This window comes from Lepus europaeus, chromosome 5, assembly GCF_033115175.1.
Source record: "Lepus europaeus isolate LE1 chromosome 5, mLepTim1.pri, whole genome shotgun sequence".
Classification (NCBI taxonomy): Eukaryota; Metazoa; Chordata; class Mammalia; order Lagomorpha; family Leporidae; genus Lepus; species Lepus europaeus.
Genome location: NC_084831.1, coordinates 152,258,078 through 152,278,410, shown reverse-complemented (window position 1 = coordinate 152,278,410; position 20,333 = coordinate 152,258,078). Strand labels below are relative to the sequence as shown.

Sequence of the window (20,333 nt, the reverse complement as noted above, 5' to 3'; positions counted from 1 at the left end):
ACTCCTCCTTATTCAAGCCTTAGCTTAGGCCACCTCAGAACTCACCTACTCTTTTGTCTTCCCCACATTAGCTATTCTAATCTAGAGCCTATGTCTCTCTGCGTGGCTTTTCTTTTGAAAATTACCCTGCGATCACTTCCTGTCTTCTCCTCATCACTGTTTGCTTTGTTCCCATCTGCAACTATTTTCTTTCTTAAAAGTGTTTTAAAAGATTTATTTGAAGGCAGAGTTACAGACAGACACACAGAGAATCTTCTGGTTCACCTCCCAGGTGGCTGCAATGGCCGGGGCCAGGCCAGGCCAAAGCCAGGAGCCAGGAGCTTCATCCAGGTCTCCCACATGGGTGCAGGGGCCCAAGGATTTTGTCCATCTCTCCCGCTGCTCTCCCAAATGCATTAGCATAAGAGAGCTGGATCAGACGTGGAGCAGTTGAGACCCCAACCTGCAAAGCCTCCCAGGCAGCAGCTGTTAATCCGCTGTGCCCCAACACCAACCCTAAGCAATTATCTTTGTTTTCCAAGAGAAATGCAAACTTTTCAGTGTAGGGGCTTCTTTTCAGCCCCTGCTGCTGCCCCAGCACCAAGAGAACACCATCAGTCTTTTCTGAATGAACAGCTTCAACAACGAAGACACTAGTGTCCGCGTGGTGTGCGCCCCAGGCGGCTAACAGACGCCAATCCCTGTGTCCCTAAGGCTCTTCACGGGAGCCCAGAGGCGACGTGCAAAGGGCGTCGGGATCCACTAGGGAGACTCTGTGGCCACCCAGGCGCGGCCGTCACAAGGTGGCCACCGGAAGCTGAGGCCAGCGCTGCTCTGGGCCAACAGTGCTGCAGGTCCCGGGTGGCCAGGGGGGACTGCGTCGTCACCAGGTGCCCAGACAGGCTCCGTGCCAGGAAGAGGGATCGTCTGCTCAGGGCATCCAGCCCTGGAGGATCGTCAGCGCGGGCTGTGTGACCTCCTCTCCACCCAACCTTTACCCTAAATTCACCTACACCTTTGCTCCCGCAAAAAAGCGAAGGAATTAACTGCTGTACTGACCTGTGCCCTGAACCCCTCTGCATCTTTTTTTATGAATTCCCAACGACCTTCTGCAACCCCCCGAACGCCCCGGGCTGCACGTGTCCCCCGTCTCGCCCAGCTCGGACGATGCCCCAGGACATCCAGAGCCCGCGGCATCTGACGAGAAAGCCTCGCCGCCCCGCGCCCTCTCTCCCGACCGCGGCGACGCGCGGCTGCCGTGGGGCTGGACCGCCCCGTCCCGCGAGGAAACGCACGAGAAGCCGTGCTCGCCCGCGGGGCGCCCACGAGGGCGCAGAGCCCCGGAGGCGCCGGCTCGCGCTCCCGGCGCCCGCGCGCCCGCGGAGGGGCGGGGCGAGCCCGGTGGGCGGAGCCCGGCGGCGGCCGCGACCACCAATAGCGTCGCGAGCTGGCGCGGGCCGTGCGCGTGACGCACGGAGCGGGCTGGCGGGCGGGGGGCGGAGGGGTCGGGTGCTTTATGATCCGCTGCTGGGCCGGCGGCGTGGCGGGGCCGCCTTCCCGGAGCTGGCCGTGCCGCTGGCCGCGCTGAGGCGGCTTCCTCCGTCCTCGCGGTCGTCCGAGGTCTGCGCAGTCCGGCCCCCAGGTGAGGTCCACGCTCCCGGGTCCCCCCGCCCCGCTCGTTTCCCGTCTCGGTCCTCCCGCCTCAGCCTGAGGGGAAGAGCGAAGGGGTGGAGGCTGCGCACTCCGGCCCGGAGGGCCTGGCCTTGTCCCGGGCAGTCCCGCAGAGGCCGCCGCCGGCAGCGCGGCGAGGGGCGGCTCCGCGAGTCCCCGCGAGTTTGGGCGGGGAGAGCGGGAAAGTTCACCTTGGGGCGTCGGGGTTCCCGGCGCTCCGCTGGGCGTCTCTCGGGGCAGCAGAAAGTTGTGAGTGAGAAGACGTTTCAGTGAAGCGCAGGCAGTCGCCTTCCAGCCGGTGCGGCGGAGCGGGCGCCGTGTGCCGAGCCCCTGCCTCCCGCCGCGGTGCTGGGGGGTCGCAGCGTGGTCGCCCTGGGTCCTCGGTGCGGAGTGGCAGGGCCAGTGAGCCCGTCCCCGTCCCCGCGTGCACCCTAGGAGCCTTCCAGAAGCTGATGGAAAATGGCATTTTATCAGTCCGTGCGTGGATTTAAATCTATTGCACCCGAGTACTTTTAGTTAATAAAAAAATTCTGTTTTCCACGAGCTTTTGGAACTACCTTCTTAAAAGGCTAAGTTCATCGGTCGCTTTTAAATATTTAAGTGCCTGCCACCTGTTTAAACTACTTTTTTTTTTTCCTCTCTCTCTCCAGGATGTATTTGTTTGCAGAGAAAGGGAGAGATCTTCAGTCCCTTAGTTTCCTCCTGAAATGGCCGCAACAGCTGGCGGCCAGGAGCTTTAGTCGGGTCTCCCACGTGGGTGCAGGGGCCCAAGCACTTGGGCCATCCTTCACTGCTTTCCCAGGCACGTTAGCAGGGAGCTGGGTAGGAAGTGGAGCAGCCGGGACTCGAACCTCTGCTCACATGGGCCATATGGGATCCCCGGCCAGGCAGCGGCTTAATCCGCTCTGCCACAGTGCAGGCCCCAACTACTTTTTTTTTTTTTTTTCCAAATGCTTGACTTCTCTCTTGAGGTAGAAGTAAACTTGAAGCCTTATTTACTTTTTATTTATTATTTATTTTTAGCACAGCAGTTGGGCACTGTGGATGAACGTTATAAAGGTTTCTGCATAGGTTTAGGGAGGATGCAGAGTGATAACGTAGACATGCGCGTGTCTCCAAGGCCTTGTGTGCTTGGAGCTTGTCAGATGTGTCCCACTGTCCTGGGATGGAGACCAACAAACTGAATGAACCTGATTCTTCCCACTCCCACGCTTTCCCACTACTTTCCTGGCGCCACCCTGGCTGCGTTTTTGTGCCTGGTAAACCTCCTTCCATTCCTTTTGTTCCTCCTGGCCCTTGGTGGTGTCCTCTACCTCCACTGCCTTCTCCTGGTCTTTCCCCCGGCTCCTGTACAGGTCTAAGATACCCGCCCGAACATCACTTCCTCTGGAAGCTACTCCATCCTGGCCAAGCTCTTCTAGCCCCCTGTGCCTCTCTACCCGCAGTTAATTGTCACTTGTGGCCGTTGTGATAGTTACTTAGATGCTTCAGTCGTTCCCTCCACTAGCACATTTCTTACCTGTGTGTGTGTGTGTGTGTGTTTTGGAGGGGGAGCTGGTGGATCTTACTCCTGCCTCATTCTCTGGGTCTGACCTGACACTTGGAACAGTGAAAGAATGCATGAGTTTGGAGGACAGAGGAAGGGATTTTGAATGAGAAATGTCAACTAGGGAAGAGGGCCTGTTTCCTCTGGGGAAGAACAAGTGCTTAACAAAGGTCCACCAAGCTGCAGCTGTGCAAGAGGGGGCCTACTGGGGTGGGGGTGGGGATTTGCCACATCTGATCAGTGATTGTACTAACCATACAAATGTATGTTCTTCAGTTTTGCTGGTTGTCCTAATGACCCAGTTAAGTGATACATGAAAGCTGTGGGGTTATGCTAATGTAAACTTTTGTTTGACCGGAGAGGGAGAAATTTTTAGTTTAGCAGTGTTGTTTCTCTTGCCCCCTGCTGAGCCCCCGGGTGATGTAACAAAGTTCTTCACCTGGAGTGGGCACACTATTTATTTGTGATGCAAATTTATAGGTTCTTTTGAAAGCCTGGTAGATGGGAACCCGGCTGGGAGGCCAGAGTTGACACTGCTTTCCAATTTGAGTCATCTGTTTCTCCAGGCTGTTCTTTTTGTTTTGCCTTTTTAAGGTTAAGTTAGATGCCTATCACACTGAACTTTATGTAACTGCAATGCACAGGTTAGATTTTAAAATTCTTGTCCAATCCGTGTATTGTATTTGTAAATAGCGACTTGTGCCACCTCGGGGTGGGGGTGTGTGGATATTTTCGCTCCCTCTCTCTGGCTGTGACTGGATAAGTGTCTTAGCACTTCGGAATCTCCTGCATCTTTAAACATGGAAATGTTGACTTAGGTAGTGGTGCCCAGCTCTAGCTTGGTAAGCACTTACTTAGTGCCGGGTGCCTCACCACTGGGCCTCTTGAGAGACTAAGTCTTCAGATCACTGTTTTCACTTCCTTAGCAGATTTTGTAACCCACTCCCACTATATTTGTTTGTTGTCCTTCCTGAAACCAGTTGTACCCGTTGTGAAGCAAATCGTAACTATTAATGTCCCCAAATTGTGAAACAGCCCATGTACCAGCCTTCCTTTTTTCCTATCATATTTTTGTCCTTCTTGACTTTTCCATGGTAATGACCTTAGATTACGCAGTTTCACTTTCCTTGGTTTCAGTTACTTGTGATCAGTGATAGTTGAAAATATTACATGGAAAATTCCAGGAATAAATCGTGGGGTGGGAGTTTGGCACAATGGTTAGGATGCCGCTTCGGTCATCCACAGTCCATATCAGAGTGCCTGGGATTCAGTCCCAGCTTCATTTTTTTTTTTTTTTTTAAAAGATTAATTTTAAAGGCAGAGTGACAGAAGAGAGGGAGAGACAAAGATATTTCATCTGCTGGTTCACTCCCCAGATGGCTGCCACAGCCAGGGCTGGGTCAGGCTGAAGCCGGGGACCCGGAGCTCCATCCAGTTCTCCCACGTGGATGGCAGGCATCCAGGTACTTGGGCCATCGTCGCCCTGCCTTCTCAGACGCATCAGCAGAGAGAGCTGCGCCTGAGGCAGAGCGACCAGGCCTTGAACTGGTGCTCTGATTTGGGATATAGCATTGCAAAAGTGGCCGCTTACCCCACTGTGCTACAGTGCCGCGTGCTTGCTCCCCCACCACACACACGCTCCCTTTCTGATTCCAGCTTTCTGCCATGTGCACTGTGGGAGACGGCAGGTGATAGCTCAGGTGCGTGGGTCCCTGCCACCCATGTGGGAGGCCCAGATGGACTTCCGGTCTCCTGGCTGCATCCTGTCCCCACTGTTGGGAGCATTGGGGAGTGAACCGGCAAATGGAGTATCTATCTCTTTCTCTCCACCTTTCAAATAAAAATTTTTAAACATTCCTAGGTTTTAAATCGTATGTAGCATGGTGTGAATCATACCGTTGTTCCATGAATCTGCTCCCCCCATTAGTCACTCAGCAGCCATCTCAGTTATCAGCTGGAGTAGTCACAGTGCCCATGTTCCAATGACCCCTACATAGTGGGCTAACACTGTATCACCTCGCACCATCACAGAAGGGTCAGTGTGCTACGATAAGCTATTTTCACATAACTTTATTACAGTATACTGTGATAATTGTTGTATTTTATTATTACTTTTCATTGTTAATCTTTTGCTAATTTATAAATTAAGTTTTACTTTATGTATGTATATATAGGGAGAAACATAGTATAATATGGTTCAGTACCATCAGCAGTTTCAGCATTCACTGCAGATCTTGGAATGTCTTCCTAGGAAACAATTGGCAATGACTGTACCTCTTCTTGGCTTTTTTTTTTTTTTTTAAGATTTATTTATATATTTGAAAGGCAGACCTGCAGAGAGAGAGAGAGACAGAAGTCTTCTGTCCGCTGATTTACTCCCCAGATGGCCACAACAGACAGAGCTGGGCTGATCGAAAGCCAGGAGCTTTCTCTGGGTCTCCCACGTGGGTACAGGGGCCCAAGGGTTTGGGCCGTCTTCCCACTATTGTCTTAGACTGTAGCAGAGAGCTGGATGGGAAGTGGAGCAGCTGGGACTCGAACCAGTGCCCATATGAGATGCCAGCACTGCAGGTGGTGGCTTTACCCGCTATACCACAGTGCCGGTCCCTGTACCTCATCTTGAATCCTTTAACTTTTTTCCAGCATTGCTTGCTTCTAATTTTCCTTTCATTTCTCCAAGGCCTTGCTACACTTAACCACCTATAAAATGAGATAACAGTATGTACTGCATAGCTTGTTATGAAGATGAAGTGAGCCATAGTAAATTCTGTGTTAATCTTAGATTTGTTATTTCCTAGGTAACCTTGCTGGGAAAGTTCTTGGCCCTAGCTGCTCCCTGTGCATTGATGAATTTCTCTGGTCCGGACTTGCGGATTCAGTGGCCTGCTGGTTGTGGTCCCTTGGCTGACCCCAGGCATGGCGTATTGCACTTGCTTGCCCCTCTTTCTCCCCCGCCTTTTCTGCTTAACGCAATGGCAGTGCTGCAGACTTCGAGAACTCACGGGGGATCTGTCTCCAGCTGTCTTCTGCATGTAGGCAGCTGGATAGCTCACAGCTCCTGAATGTTTATAAGTTTATCTCATTTTCCTTATCTCTTTCCTCTTGATTAATTCATGAACATGTTGTTTGAGCCTTCCCTCGGGCCTCTGTTGATTTTTGTGTATGTTGGCTTATTGTTCTCCCTAGCACATCTTCCCCATTGTTTCCTGAATTATCTTGTATAAGATAAATATCAAGTTACCCTCTTGGTTAAAAACCTCTACTAACTCCTTTAAAAATTTTTTTTTCAATTTTCATTTTATCTGAAAGGCAGGGAGAGACAGGGATCTCCCATCTGCTGGTTCACTTCCCAGACATTTGGAATAGCAAAGTCTGGGCTAGGCCAAAGCCAGGAGCTAACCAAGAGCTCGATTTGGGCCTCTCACATGGATGACAGGGGCCCAGGTACTTGAGCCATATGACCTCCTGCCTCCTGTGTGCATGATAGGGAACTGGGTCTCCAAAGTGGTGCCAACACTTGAAGCAGGATGTGGGATGTAGGATGTCCCAGATGACGTCTTAACTGCTGTGCCACGTGCCTGCTGCAGATTCTTACTTGTATGATGTTACAAGCTCTTCAGAAGGACCTCAGGGCCGGCGCCGCGGCTCACTAGGCTAATCCTCCGCCTTGTGGCGCTGGCACACTGGGTTCTAGTCCCGGTTGCCCCTCTTCCAGTCCAGCTCTCTGCTATGGCCCGGGAGTGCAGTGGAGGATGGCCCAAGTGCTTGGGCCGTGCACCCCATGGGAAACCAGGAGAAGCACCTGGCTCCTGCCATCGGATCAGCGCGGTGCACTGGCCGCAGCGGCCATTGGAGGGTGAACCAACGGCAAAGGAAGACCTTTCTCTCTGTCTCTCTCTCTCTCACTGTCCACTCTGTCAAAAAAAAAAAAAAAAAAAAAAAGAAGGACCTCAACAGCCCTGTTCTCTCATGTACTCTGTGCTCCGGCCTTGCTCCTCGTGTTTAACGTAGGGGCAGGCATTTGACCTACTAGAGCAAGACACTGCCTCCCATATCACAGTGCCTGGGTTCAAGTCCTGGATTTGTTCCTGATTTTAGCTTCCTGATAATATATACCTGGAAGGTGGCAGGTGATGGCTTAAATAGTTGGATTTCTGCCACCCATTAGATTGAGTTCCCTGAAGCAGTGGATGGGGGCTCTTTGTGTCTCTGCCTCTCAAATTAAATAAATAGAGAGAAAAATAAGGTAGATGTTACCTTTTCAACCTTTCCTAATTGCCCCAGGTCCTGCTGGGGTTGTGCTCCCTTCATGTTCTGCACATGTCTCGGTTGTTACTCTCGGCACTACCACTAGGTCTTACAGTTTCTGTGTCTTTCTCCATCTAGGTTTTCACTCTTTGAGAGCACAGATTGTTGAGGTCGGCTTTGTATCCTTGGAACCTGGCATATAGTAGATTGCAATAAAATGTTTGAATTAAGGAATCTGTTCTGATCTTATTCATAGAATGTTTCTTTTCCACAGTCCTGGTTTTATGCCTAGTAAATTTCTATTCCTTTTTCGAACTTTGATTTTTTTTTTTTTTAAAGATTTGATTGTTTATTTGAAAGAGTTAGAGAGAAGGAGAGATCTTCCGTCTGCTGGTTCACTCCTCAAATGCCTGCAGTGGCCAGGGCTGGGCTGGGCAGAAGCCAGGAGCTTCATCTGGGTCTCCCATGTGGTTGGCAGGGACCCAAGTACTTGGTCGTGTTCTGCTTTCCCAGGTGCATTAATAGGGCACTGGATTGAAAGTGGAGCATCCAGAACTCCAACTCATGTGGCATGTGGATGTGGCAGGTGACAGCTGTGCCACAGTGCCAACCCCTGGACCTCGGCCGGTGTGTCCTCATCTCCATGAGTACGTGTCGTCACTGCTTATGACTTCTGTTTTCTGTGTTGGTGCACAAGCATGTGTGCATAAAGAATACAGTGAGATAGAATTCTGTATTACGACACATTTATCATAACATCACTGAAGAACAGCATAAGTTTTCAGATAACTGGTGTATACCTTTTTTTAAAGATTTTTAAGATATGACACAGGAGTAAGAGATGGAGGGAGGGAGGAAGAAAGAGAGAGAGGGAGGGAAGTAGAGAGAGAGGGAGGGAAGGAGAGAGAGATCCTATGAAGTCAAAAACTCAACTTTTTTTTTTTTTTTAAGATTTATTTATATATTTGAAAGAGTTAGATAAGGGAGAGGCAGAGAGAGAGGTCTTCCATCTGCTGGTTCACTCCCCAGTTGGCTGCAATGACCGATCCAAAGCCAGGAGCCAGGAGCTTCTTCTGGGTCTCCCACAGGGGTGCAGGGGCTCAAGGGCTTGGATTGTCTTCTACTGCTTTCCCAGGTCACAGCAGAGAGCTGGATCAGAAGAGGGGCAGCTGGGACACAAACCAGCGCCCATATGGGATGCCGGCACTACAGGCGGCAGCTTTACCCATTATGCCACAGCACCGGCCCCAAGGTGTATACCTCTTAACAGTGACTAGCAGTACACATTCTTCACAAATAGGAGAGGAAAAAATCTCATTGTTAGGGAAAGATGGACAATATAATGTGTTGGACAGTAAGTTCTTCGAAGAAGAAGGTGTTTTTCAAGTGTTTATTTAGGGCAGCTAGACAAGGAAATCCTTGAGGAGGTGGATATCTCAGTAGAGAACTTTTATAGTGAACCCAGAGGAAGCCTTGAAGGGTATCTAGAGGCAGACGGTCCAGGCAGAGGGCATAGCAAAGGCCTTTACATTTAAATCACCTTGTTCGAGAACCAGCAGAAGGCCGGGCCCGGCACCGTGATGCACTTGCCTCTGCCTGCACCACCGGCATCCCATATGGACGCCGGGCTCTAGTCCCGGTCGCTCCTCTTCCAGGCCAGCTCTCTGCTGTGGCCCGGGAGGGCAGTGGAGGATGGCCCAAGTGCTTGGGCCCCTGTACCCGCATGGCCATTTGGCAGAGCTCTGGCCGTAGTGACCATTTGGGGAGTGAACCAATGGAAGGAAGACCTTTCTCTCTGTTTCTCTCTTTCACTGTCTGTAACTCTACCTGTCAGATAAATAAAATCTTTTAAAAAAAAAGAAAAAAGAAACAACAGAAGGCCACAATAGCTGCAGTAACTGAAGTAGAGCAAATGAGGGAATTGTGGTAGGAGATGTAGTGGTGAGTGGCGTATAATGCAAGTAGGAGTTGCTATACCATGGTGAGGATTGAGGAAAAATTCAGTGTTTGCAGGGTTTTGAGTAGCGGAGTGACTTGATCTGGCTTGCCTCTTAAAAGGATTACTGTGGTGGCCGGCGCCGTGGCTTAACAGGCTAATCCTCCGCCTTGCGGCGCCGGCACACCGGGTTCTAGTCCCGGTTGGGGTGCCGGGTTCTATCCCGGTTGCCCCTCTTCCAGGCCAGCTCTCTGCTATGGCCCTGGAAGGCAGTGGAGGATGGCCCAAGTGCTTGGGCCCTGCACCCGCATGGGAGACCGGGAGAAGTGCCTGGCTCCTGGCTTTGGATCAGCAAGATGCGCCGGCCGCAGCGGCCATTGGAGGGTGAACCAACGGCAAAAAGGAAGACCTTTCTCTCTGTCTCTCTCTCTCCCCCTATCCACTCTGCCTGTCAAAAAAAAAAAAAAAAAAAAAAAAAAGGATTACTGTGGTTACCGTGTTTAAAAGGCAGACCTGGGGCTTTGTGCTGTGGCGCTGTAGGTTAATCCTCTGCCTTTGGCACCGGCATCCCATGTGGGCGCCGGTTCTAGTCCTGGCTGCTCCTCTTCCAATCCAGCTCTCTGCTATGGCTTGGGAAAGCAGTAGAAGATGGCCCATGTCCTTTGGCCCCTGCACCCCTACGTGGGAGACGGGGCGGGGGGGGGGAGGGGCGAGGCTCCTGGCTCCTGGCTCCTGGCTCCTGGCTCCTGGCTTTGGATTGGCGCAGCTCCGGCCGTTGCGGCCATTTGGGAAGTGAACCAGCGGAAAGGAAGACCTTTCTCTCTGTTTCTCCCTCTCACTGTCTGTAACTCTACCCCTCAAATAAATTAAAAAATAAAATAAAGAAATAAAGGCAGACCTGAAGGGAGAAAGTGAAGGGAAGGCAGTTAGGAGGCCGAGAGAGGTGGCAGTGGTTTGGACTGCAGTCTGAAAGTGACAGGTGTGTTAGATGTTGGACTTGGACCTGCTGTTGGATTGAATGAGGGAAAGGAAAGAGTCAGAGATGATTCCCGGGTTTAGAGAACAATTCCAGGCAAGGATTAATTGCTATTCCCATAAATCGAGGAGGGGAAGGCAGTAAGAAGAGTAGCACTGGAGGGAACTGTGTTGGTCCTGTGAGGTTTGAGCTGCCTAGAAGACTTCTACACGAGGTGTCAGCTAGGCTGGAGCTCAGGGCAGCCTGGGCACGGTGGGGGAAGATGGATGGCAGAGAGGCAGTGTGGAATAAGTGGACTGAATGTGGTCAAGGCACTAGGTGCTGGAGATCCTTATGTGCGTGTGCAGTTATTGGTAACAGTAAGTCGTGACCTGGGATGTGAGAACAGGTTGTTGGAGACAGGAAGTCAGGGAGCTTAAGAGCGAGGATATTGCATGGATCTGTGCACATGGGTGTTGAAATAAAAGAGGGGTGGAAGAATTAATGTAGAGAGAGTATGGGGAATGAAGTGTTCAAATCCTCACCGAATGAGAGGAGTGTCTAGGAAATCAGTACATACCTGCGACAAGGAGAAGTATTGGTGTTAACAACCCTGCTGAAATATTTAAGGAAGGGAAGAAGAAACAGTGGTGGCCATGGAAGTAAGAGGAAACATGGATAACTCCCCTCCCAGGTTCTGTCTTAATGGAAATGCAGGAAAAAACTATGGTGCACCTCACACAGGACAATGACCTGTGTTAGCACATGAGAACCAGCATTAGTTACACTTTGAATTTCTAAAAAAATGTTTGTTTGTTTGTTTATTTGAAAGGCTAAGGGATGTAGTGAAAGAGAGAGATGCCTTCCATCTGCGGGTTCAGTCCCCATATTCCTGGAACAGTGGAGCTGGGCCAGGCTGCAGCCAGGAGTCCAGATCACAGTTCCGATAGGACTGCACTGTCTTACGGTTTATATGACCAGGGCAGCTGGTCAGAACTGAGGCCAACTGTTTTAATAGTTCTCTTTCCTAATGTCAGTAATTATGGCAATAATAAAATCTGTTAACATTTTCTTGTAAGTCACATGATATTTGAGCTGCCTTTGAGGTAAGTATCTAATTATGGTCCTTCATTACCCCTCACCTACTGTATCTTAAAAACAAACATAAGTAGCCGGCACCGTGGCTTAACAGGCTAATCCTCCGCCTTGCGGCGCCAGCACACCGGATTCTAGTCCCGGTTGGGGCGCCGGATTCTATCCCGGTTGCCCCTCTTCCAGGCCAGCTCTCTGCTATGGCCCGGGAAGACAGTGGAGGATGGCCCAAGGTCTTGGGCCCTGCACCCACATGGGAGACCAGGAGAAGCACCTGGCTCCTGGCTTCGGATCAGCGCGATGAGCCGGCTGCAGCGGCCATTGGAGGGTGAACCAACGGCAAAAAGGAAGACCTTTCTCTCTGTCTCTCTCTCTCACTATCCACTCTGCCTGTCAAAACAAAAACAAAAACAAAAACAAAACAAAACAAAAAAACAACAAACATAAGTAGAATTTAAGGGATAATGTGGTATAAGTTTGACTATCATTCAGCTTGCAGGAGGTAGATATGTAGCTGTCTGATCGCTTAGTTAATTTTAAAAGCTTGGTGGTTAATAGTAAAGCATGGGCATGTCAGTATAAGGTATCTTTTTTTTTTTTTAATTAAACTTTTATTTAATGAATATAAATTTCCAAAGTACGGCTTATGGGTTACAATGGCTTCCCCCTCCCAAAACTTCCCTCCCACCCACAACCCTCCCCTTTCCCGCTCCCTCTCCCCTTCCAATCACATCATGATTCATTTTCAATTCTCTTTATATACAAAAGATCAGTTTAGTATATATTAGGTAACGATTTCAACAGTTTGACCCATATAGCAACACAAAGTGAAAAAAAAAAAATACTGTTGGAGTACTAGTTATAGCATTAAATAAGAGTGTACAGCACATTAAAGACAGAGATCCTACATAATATTTTTTTAAAAATTAATTTTCTATGCCATTTCCAATTTAACACCAGGTTTTTTTTTTTCATTTCCAATTATCTTTATATACAGAAGATCGATTCAGTACATAATTAGTAAAGATCTCATCAGTTTGTACCCACGCAGAAACACAAAGTGTAAAAATACTGTTTCAGTACTAGCTACAGCATCACTTCACATTGGACAACCCATTAAGGACAGATCCCACATGGGATGTAAGTACACAGTGACTCCTGTTGCTGACTTAACAATTTGACACTCCTGTTCATGGCGTCAGTAATCTCCCTAGGCTCTAGTCATGAGTTGCCAGGGCTATGGAAGCCTTTAGAGTTCGCTGACTTTGATCTTATTCCGATAGGGTCATAGTCAAAGTGGAAGTTCTCTCCTCCCTTCAGAGAAAGGTACCTCCTTCTTTGATGGCCCCGTTCTTTCCACTGGGATCTCACTCACAGAGATCTTTCATTTAGGTCTTCTTCTTTTTTTTCTTTTCCATGGTATCTTGGCTTTCCATGCCTACAATACTCTCATGGGCTCTTCAGACAGATCCGAATGCCTTAAGGGCTGATTCTGAGGCCAGAGTGTTGTTTAGGACATCTGCCATTCTATGAGTCTGCTGTGTCTCCCACTTCCCATGTTGGATCCTTCTCTCCCTTTTTGATTCTATCAGTTAGTATTAGCAGACACTTGTCTTGTTTGTGTGATCCCTTTGACTCTTAGACCTATCAGAGCCATCAAATGTGAACTGAAATTGATCACTTGGACTAGTGAGATGGCATTGGTAGTATAAGGTATCTTACCTTGTTTTGCTCCAATAACCTGATGTGTTGGTAGAGATCTCCATTTTCTAGATGAAGAGATTTAGAATGATTGGAGGACTTATTCAAGGGCGGAGTGGAACGGCAGAGCAGGGATTTAAATCTTTTGAACATTAATTTTCTGATGCTTTTCCACTGTATTACATTTTTCGTTTCCTAGTAAGCAGAGGAAGTCAGGGCTAAAGATTTTTTTTGTTTGTTTGTTTTAAAGATTTATTTATTTATTTGAAAGGCAGAGTTACAGAGAGGAAGACAAAGAGAGTCTCAGATGGCCACAACAGCTAGAACTGCACCAACTTGAAGCCAGGAGCCAGCAGCTTCCTCCAGGTCTCCCACATGGGTGCAGGAGCCCAAGCACTTGGGCCATCTTCCACTGCTTTCCCAGGCCATAGCAGAGAGCTGGATTGGATGTGGAGCATATGGGATGCGGGCACTGCAGGCTGTGGCTTTATCCGCATATTAAAATAAACTATGATATAAAGGCTTTATGAAGAGATAGCATTTCCTTCTTTGTCTCACTTCTAAAGTAAGTCTATAGATTAAAGTAAATGGCAGATAATTGGGCAGATTCACTACCTGTGTTTCAGCTCCACCTCCCTCCTCCCTGCTCCCATCCCCCTGCTTCCTTTAGCCACTGTATTTGGGTGTGATTCTCGTAAGACAAGCTGTGTGTTTTGGCTTCCAACATCAGTTTTTCACTAGACCAGGTTGATGGATCATTATCAAGGACGCCTTTAACTTTTCTGTGGAGTATTCAGGTTTGAGTAATTATTATTTTTTGCTTCTTAAACAGATTTATTTGTCTGCCAAACCTTGTTTGGTAAACATTTTTTTGTACTTTTTAATTAGCACTTCTTGTCAGCTCAAGATAACTTTTTCAGAATTGATATTCTGATACAGAGTCAGCTACAAGCAAAGTGGTGTTGTTTTGGCTAGCCTTTGGAGCTTTCAGAAGTGATGGATGTGTGTTGTCTATTGTACATAGCCTCGAGAGTCTGGGGGAGCCCACCCCACAACGGAGCACCATTGTTGTAGACCTCACTGTTGAGTAGGATGTGAAAGCTCTTACAGTAGTGAAGGTGTCTATTGGCATCCTCCCTTAACGTACAAGGGGTCTTCAAAAGTTTCATGGAATATGTGCATTATGAAGAAACTGTCTAGATTTCATTGTTTCTGCATGTGAATAAACATCTTTTAATTCCATTTTTCCATAAACTTTTTGAAGTTGCATATTTCCCTCTTGACTCTGCAGGTTTAGAGCACTGTATCCGATTATTTGGAATAACTGGTTTCAGTATTCACTTCCTCTCCTAATGAATGCGTACCTGCCATGTTCCAGGCACTCCCCACTATATTTTGGGAATTCAAAGAGAAAACATCCCATCATCCCTGTCTTTCAGACACTGAAGCACAGGGTGACAGCGTGCTCTCTGATAGGTTCATAGCATGCAGCGAGCCTCACGGAGGGTGTGAAGGGAGAATGATGGTCAAGGGAACTTACAGAGGAGGCAAGTTCCAGGCAGTGTAGCAAGTAGATGGTGGGTTGTGGAATCTGCTAGTCCTTTTGAATTCCATTGCTGATATTGGGGCATTATTTGGTACAAATTAAGTGATCTCTTAAACTGTGTTCTCCTCAGCTATAAAATCAGGGCACCTACTCAGGGTTAGATAAAACGTGAGGGGCTGGAAGGCACGTAGTAGGCGCTCACTGAGCCAGTGCCGTTGTGATTGCTGCTGTTGCTTTGGTGTGCTGTGAGCACACACTCAGAGTCAGCGGCTGTGATATGGTAGTCTCAGGAGCATTACGCTGTGCTATGCAGCCTCACAGGACTTGGGTGATAAACTTTAATCTGGCGTTTATTTTTTTCATGATTCATTTATGTATGTATTTAAAAGGCAGAGTTACAGAGAAAGAAGTAATGACAGATCTTCCATCTGCTGGTTTACTGCCTAAATGGCTGAAATGGCCAGGGCTGAGCCATGTCAAAGCCAGGAGCCTGGATCTCCATCTGGGTCTCCTGTGTGGGTGGCAGGGGCCCAAGGACTTGGGCCATCTTCTACTGCTTTCCCAGGCCACGGCAGAGAGCTGGATCGGAAATGGAGCAGCTGGGACTCGAACCTGCTGGCACTCATATGGGATGCTGGCACTGCAGGCTCAGCTTAACCTGCTGTGCTACGATCCTGGCCCCTTGGCATTTTTTAAAATTTTATAATTTTGCTTCTGTTTTTTTTTTAAAGATTTATTTTATTCGTATGAAAGGCAGAGTTAGAAAAAAAGGGAGAGAGAGAATGAGAGAGAGAGAGTGTGAGCACAAGTGTGTGTTTCCATCTGTTGAATCACTCCCCAAATGGCCGTAACGGCCAGAGCTGGGCCACGTGGGGACAGGGGCCATCCTTTGCTGCTTTCCCAAGTGCACCAACAGAGAGCTGGATTGGAAGTAGAGCAGCCAGAACTGGAACCGGTGCCCATATGGGTTGCCAGTGTCACAGGTGGCAGCTTAATCTGTTATGCCACAGCACTGGCCCCAACTTTTATCTTTAAAAATTTTTATTTTCATTTTATTTGAAAGGCAGGCACAGTGGTTCATTCTCCAAATGCCTACAACAGCCAAGGCTGGGCTGAGTTGAAGCCAAGAGCCTGAAATTCCATTTGGGTCTCCCACGAGGGTGGTGGGTTACAGGGCCGCAAGCACTTGAGCCGTCACCTGCTGCCTCCCAGGGTGTGTCCATTGCCTCAAGCTGATTGGAATGGAGTAACCAGACACTCCAGCATGGGATGCAGGTGTCCTAACTGGTGTCTTCTGCTACTTAATTCTAGTTTTTCATACGTACTTGTGCCTTGTTTAGCTAAATTGTTGTTTATGTAAGGGGGGGCCTGTCTACAAAGGGCCTTTGGAACAAGGCCGCTACCTCACAGGGGCTAATTTCTTTAAATTTGTTAGAGTGTCTTGTACTCAGAAAGTCTTTGAAGATGATTCAAGGAAAACAAAAGAGACTGTTTCATCAACTTTTACTTCTAATAAATATGGTGACATTGTGAATGGCACCTAATCTTGATACTTATTTTTTGATACATAATTTTACACATTTATGAGGTATAGTGTGTTATTTTGATACCTGTGCAGAATGTGTAGAGATCAAATTAGGGTGGGTAGTGGTTGTGAACACTCAGAATTCTTCAGTCTGGCTCTTAGTTGAGAGCTTTTTATGTTTTCTTCCTAGACAGCGCTGCAGTGGGTGAAGAGAAGATGTCCCTACGAAACCGGCTGTCAAAGTCCAGTGAAAATCCTGGGAAAGATGAAGACCAGAAAACCCCAACGAAGGAGTCCTTGGAGATCCCTAGTAACGGTGAATAAATGAAACTGAGAACGCATTTGGTATTTAGAACAGGGATTTTCTTTATTATAAATGGATAATGAAGAGTTTTAGATATCTGGTAACAGGGAAATTGGAAAATAAGTCCTTTCTTGTAAATTAACTCAGCGAACCTGAGTACCTACTCTGTGTAGACACCGTTCATGCATTCATTCATTTAACCACCTAGCCGTTAATTCTAGTGGTGCCGTGCTCGGTGCTCGTCTTGTCCTGTGATCAGTAAAGATGAGTTTCCTATTGTAGCGCTCCAAGTAAAGTGAATGACAAAACTCCCAAAGTTCACAAACAATTACATGAATAAAGATAAGTAATATTCTCATAATAAAATTACTAACTACTTTCTAATAGACACAATGACTAAAATGTGAGTATTTTGCAGGATTCCTAACCTAGTTCAATATTGAGCTATGAGTCTTGGGAGAGATGATGGAGTGTTTTGAATTCTTACATCCAAGTGTGCTTATACACGAAAGTTTGCTTATTGCATGAATACAGAGAAAACTACAGCACAGTGCTAGTCAGGATGAAGGTATAAGATGAAGAATGGTGGACTTGTAAAAAGAACTGTAAGTGATGCCACCTGTTGCATCAGGTACTTTTATTTTTGCAGTGATATTTGCATAGGTCTGGTTGTGACAGGATTTGGAATTTGAGGCTTGTTTGGTTAACAAAGAAGGGTGGAACTTTATGAGACAGCTTGTCTTTGGCGTCTGGAGACTTCTTTCATAAAGAAACATTCTTGTTTTTCCACTTAAATTTAATTGTAAATATGAGCAGCTGAATCCCACCAGGAATGTAGATTTGCTGCTTACGTTGGCATAGCGAAGGTTATTTTTGACTGTTAAGACTCTGAAATACCTATTTTGACATTTTTATTTCATCTTGGATAGCCTTAGAGTGATACAATACATGACATTTATGCAAAGAAGAGTGAGCCAGCGTTGAAGCATTCTCCTTCCATGGTTTAGGGATGTAGTGATAACCCAGGTGCCCCTTTTGTCTGAATTTCAAAATTGGAAGCTTCATGTTTGATTTTTTTTTCCTACCTGTCATTGGAAACATTTTTATTAATATTTCTGTCATTAGATATGATTTTCTTTATAGCCCATTTTTTTTTTAAAGATTTTTATTTTTTATTTGAGGCAGAGTTACAGACAGAAGGAGACACAGAGAGAGAGAGAGGTCTTCCACCTGCTGGTTCACTCCCCGAATGGCCACAACAGCTGGAGCTGGGCTGATTTGAAGCCGGAGCCAGGAGCTCCCTCCAGGTCTCCTGGGAGATGCTGGCACACCACAGGTGGAGGCTTAGCCTACTACGCCACGGCATTGGCTCCTATATCCCAATTTTTAAAAACAGATTTATTTATTTATTTGAAAGAGTTGCAGAGAGAGAAAGAGAGGCAGACAGAGATTTTCCATTTGCTGGTTCACTTTCCAAATGGCCACAACAGCCAGGGCTTGGCTAGGCCGAAGCCAGGAGCTTTCTCATGTGGATGCAAAGGCCCGTGCACTTGGGCCATCTTCCGCTGCTTTCCCAGGTACATTAGCAGGAAGCTGAATAGGAAGTGGAGCAGCTGGGACTTGAACTGACGCACATGGGATGCCTGCACTGCCGACAACAGCTTAACCTGCTGGCCCACAGCACTAGCCCCAGTGGGCTTGTATCTCACTGTGGTTTGGGACTCATCTCTCTGATGGCTAACGATGTTGCCACTCTTGTGGCACCTCTGCCTGGGGCCAGGAGATCCTTGGAAGTAAGCTGGAGAAAGCCATCCCCTCACAGCTTGTCACACGAAGCAGCCACAGAGTCAGCACTGTTTGGGCTGCACCACAGCTCACCACTCTGTCCTCTGGAAGGGCTGCCAGCCGTGGCCTTTGCATACATACCTGGCCCTCAGGAGCCACACCTGGGCTGCGGAGGAGCATTGTACCAGACTGCTAGTAGCAGAGTTTGAGGCAGTTCTGAGCTGTGAGCACCAAGGTTTAGCAGGTACTCAAGACCCCTCTTTTATTTTTTTAAAAGATTTACGATTTACTTATTTATTCATTAATTCATTCAAAAGGCAGAGACAGACAGAATTATCTTCTAGCATCTTGTTTACTCCTCAAATGGCTGCAATAGCTGGAGGTGTGCCAGGCTGAAACCAGGAGCTAGGATCTCTTTGGGGGTCCCCCACACTACTGGCAGGAACCCAAGTAGTTGGGCCATCATCCACTGCCTTCCCAGCTGCACTTGAACTGGCATTCCAATAGGGGACGTTGGCTCCACAAGTGGCGGCTTAGCCCATTAGGCCACAATACCAGACCCCCAAGACTCCCCCCTTTTTTTCTTTTTAAAGATTTATTTATTTGAAAGGCAGAGTTAGAAAGGGAGAGACACAGAGAAGTCTTGCATCCGTTGGTTCACTCCACAGATGGCTGTGTCGGCTGGAGCTGGGCCAGGTCCCCCACGTAGGTGCAGGGTTCCCAATACTTGGATCTCCTCCCCTGCTTTTCCAGGCACATTAGCGGGGAGCTGGATCAGAAGTGGAGCAGCTGGGACTTGAACTGATGTTCTTATGGGATGCTGGCATCGCAGGTGGTGGCTTCATTCGCTACGCCACAGTGCCAGCCCCTTTTCATTCTTTACAGTCTGGCCAGGTTGAGAACTTTCCAAATATTTTAAGTTCTCCTTCCTTTAGATGGATTGTAGATTCCATCTTTAAATCATTTCTCTCTTCTGTTGCACTGCAAGCATGCGAGAGGAATAGTGCTGAGGCTGGTGTTGTGCTGGGTTAAGCTGCTGCCCACGTCCCATCTGAGCACCAGGTTTGAGTCCCAGCTGCTCCACTTCTGATCCAGCCCCCTGGTATGCACCTAGGAAAGCAGCAGAGGATGGCCCACGTGCTTGGGCCCCTGCCACCCGCACGAGAGACCAGATGGGAGTTTCAGGCTCCTGTTTAGCTTGGCCTAGCCCTGGCTGTTGAAGACATTTGAGGAGTGAACCAGCGAATGGAAGATCATTCTCTCTCTCTCTTCCTCTTTCTCTGTAACACTGCCTTTGAAATAAATATATATATATATATATATATTTTTAAAACATAGAAGCTGTGGCTCTCCTTTGACATTTTGCTTAGTTATTTTCTCAGCTCTATCCCAGTTTATTGCTTGCAGTTTCTGCCGTCCACAGAACATAGACTTGAACACAAATTCAGACAAGCTCTTTGCTACTTTATAGCAAGGATCTCTTTTCCTCCAGTTTCCACTAACATGTTCCTCATTTCATCTGAGACCTTCTAGCTCACAGGTCAGTGCAGCATCAGTTAAGCACCTGTGATCTGTGGATAAGTAACAGTATTCCAGGTTTGTTAGCAGGGAGCTTGTGACTGAGGGAGTAAGACACTGAAATCAAAAGCAATCCTAGGCCGGTGCCGTGGCTTAATAGGCTAATCCTCCGCCTTGCGGCGCTGGCACACCGGGTTCTAGTCCCGGTTGGGGCGCCGGATTCTATCCCGGTTGCCCCTCTTCCAGGCCAGCTCTCTGCTATGGCCCGGGAAGGCAGTGGAGGATGGCCCAAGTGCTTGGGCCCTGCACCCGCATGGGAGACCAGGAGAAGCACCTGGCTCCTGGCTTCGGATCAGCGCGATGCGCCGGCCGCAGCGGCCATTGGAGGGTGAACCAACGGCAAAAAGGAAGACCTTTCTCTCTCTCTCTCACTATCCACTCTGCCTGTCCAAAAAAAAAAAAAAAAAATCCTTTGTCACATACAGGAGTTAAGTAAGTTATAGTAACCAAATATCATAGAAGATTGT

At 48.0% G+C, this 20,333-nt stretch overlaps 1 protein-coding gene across 1 annotated transcript in view; it reads left to right on the top strand.

Annotated features, from left to right (window-relative positions):
- Positions 1–1,146: 1,146 nt before the first annotated feature.
- SOAT1 (sterol O-acyltransferase 1) overlaps positions 1,147–20,333 on the top strand; it is a 69,633-nt gene continuing 50,446 nt past the window's right edge. Inside the window, exons 1-2 of the mRNA XM_062190226.1 lie at positions 1,147–1,621; positions 16,390–16,515. Of these exons, the coding sequence (XP_062046210.1) occupies positions 1,147–1,621; positions 16,390–16,515 (601 nt within the window). The remainder of the gene's footprint in view (positions 1,622–16,389; positions 16,516–20,333) is intronic.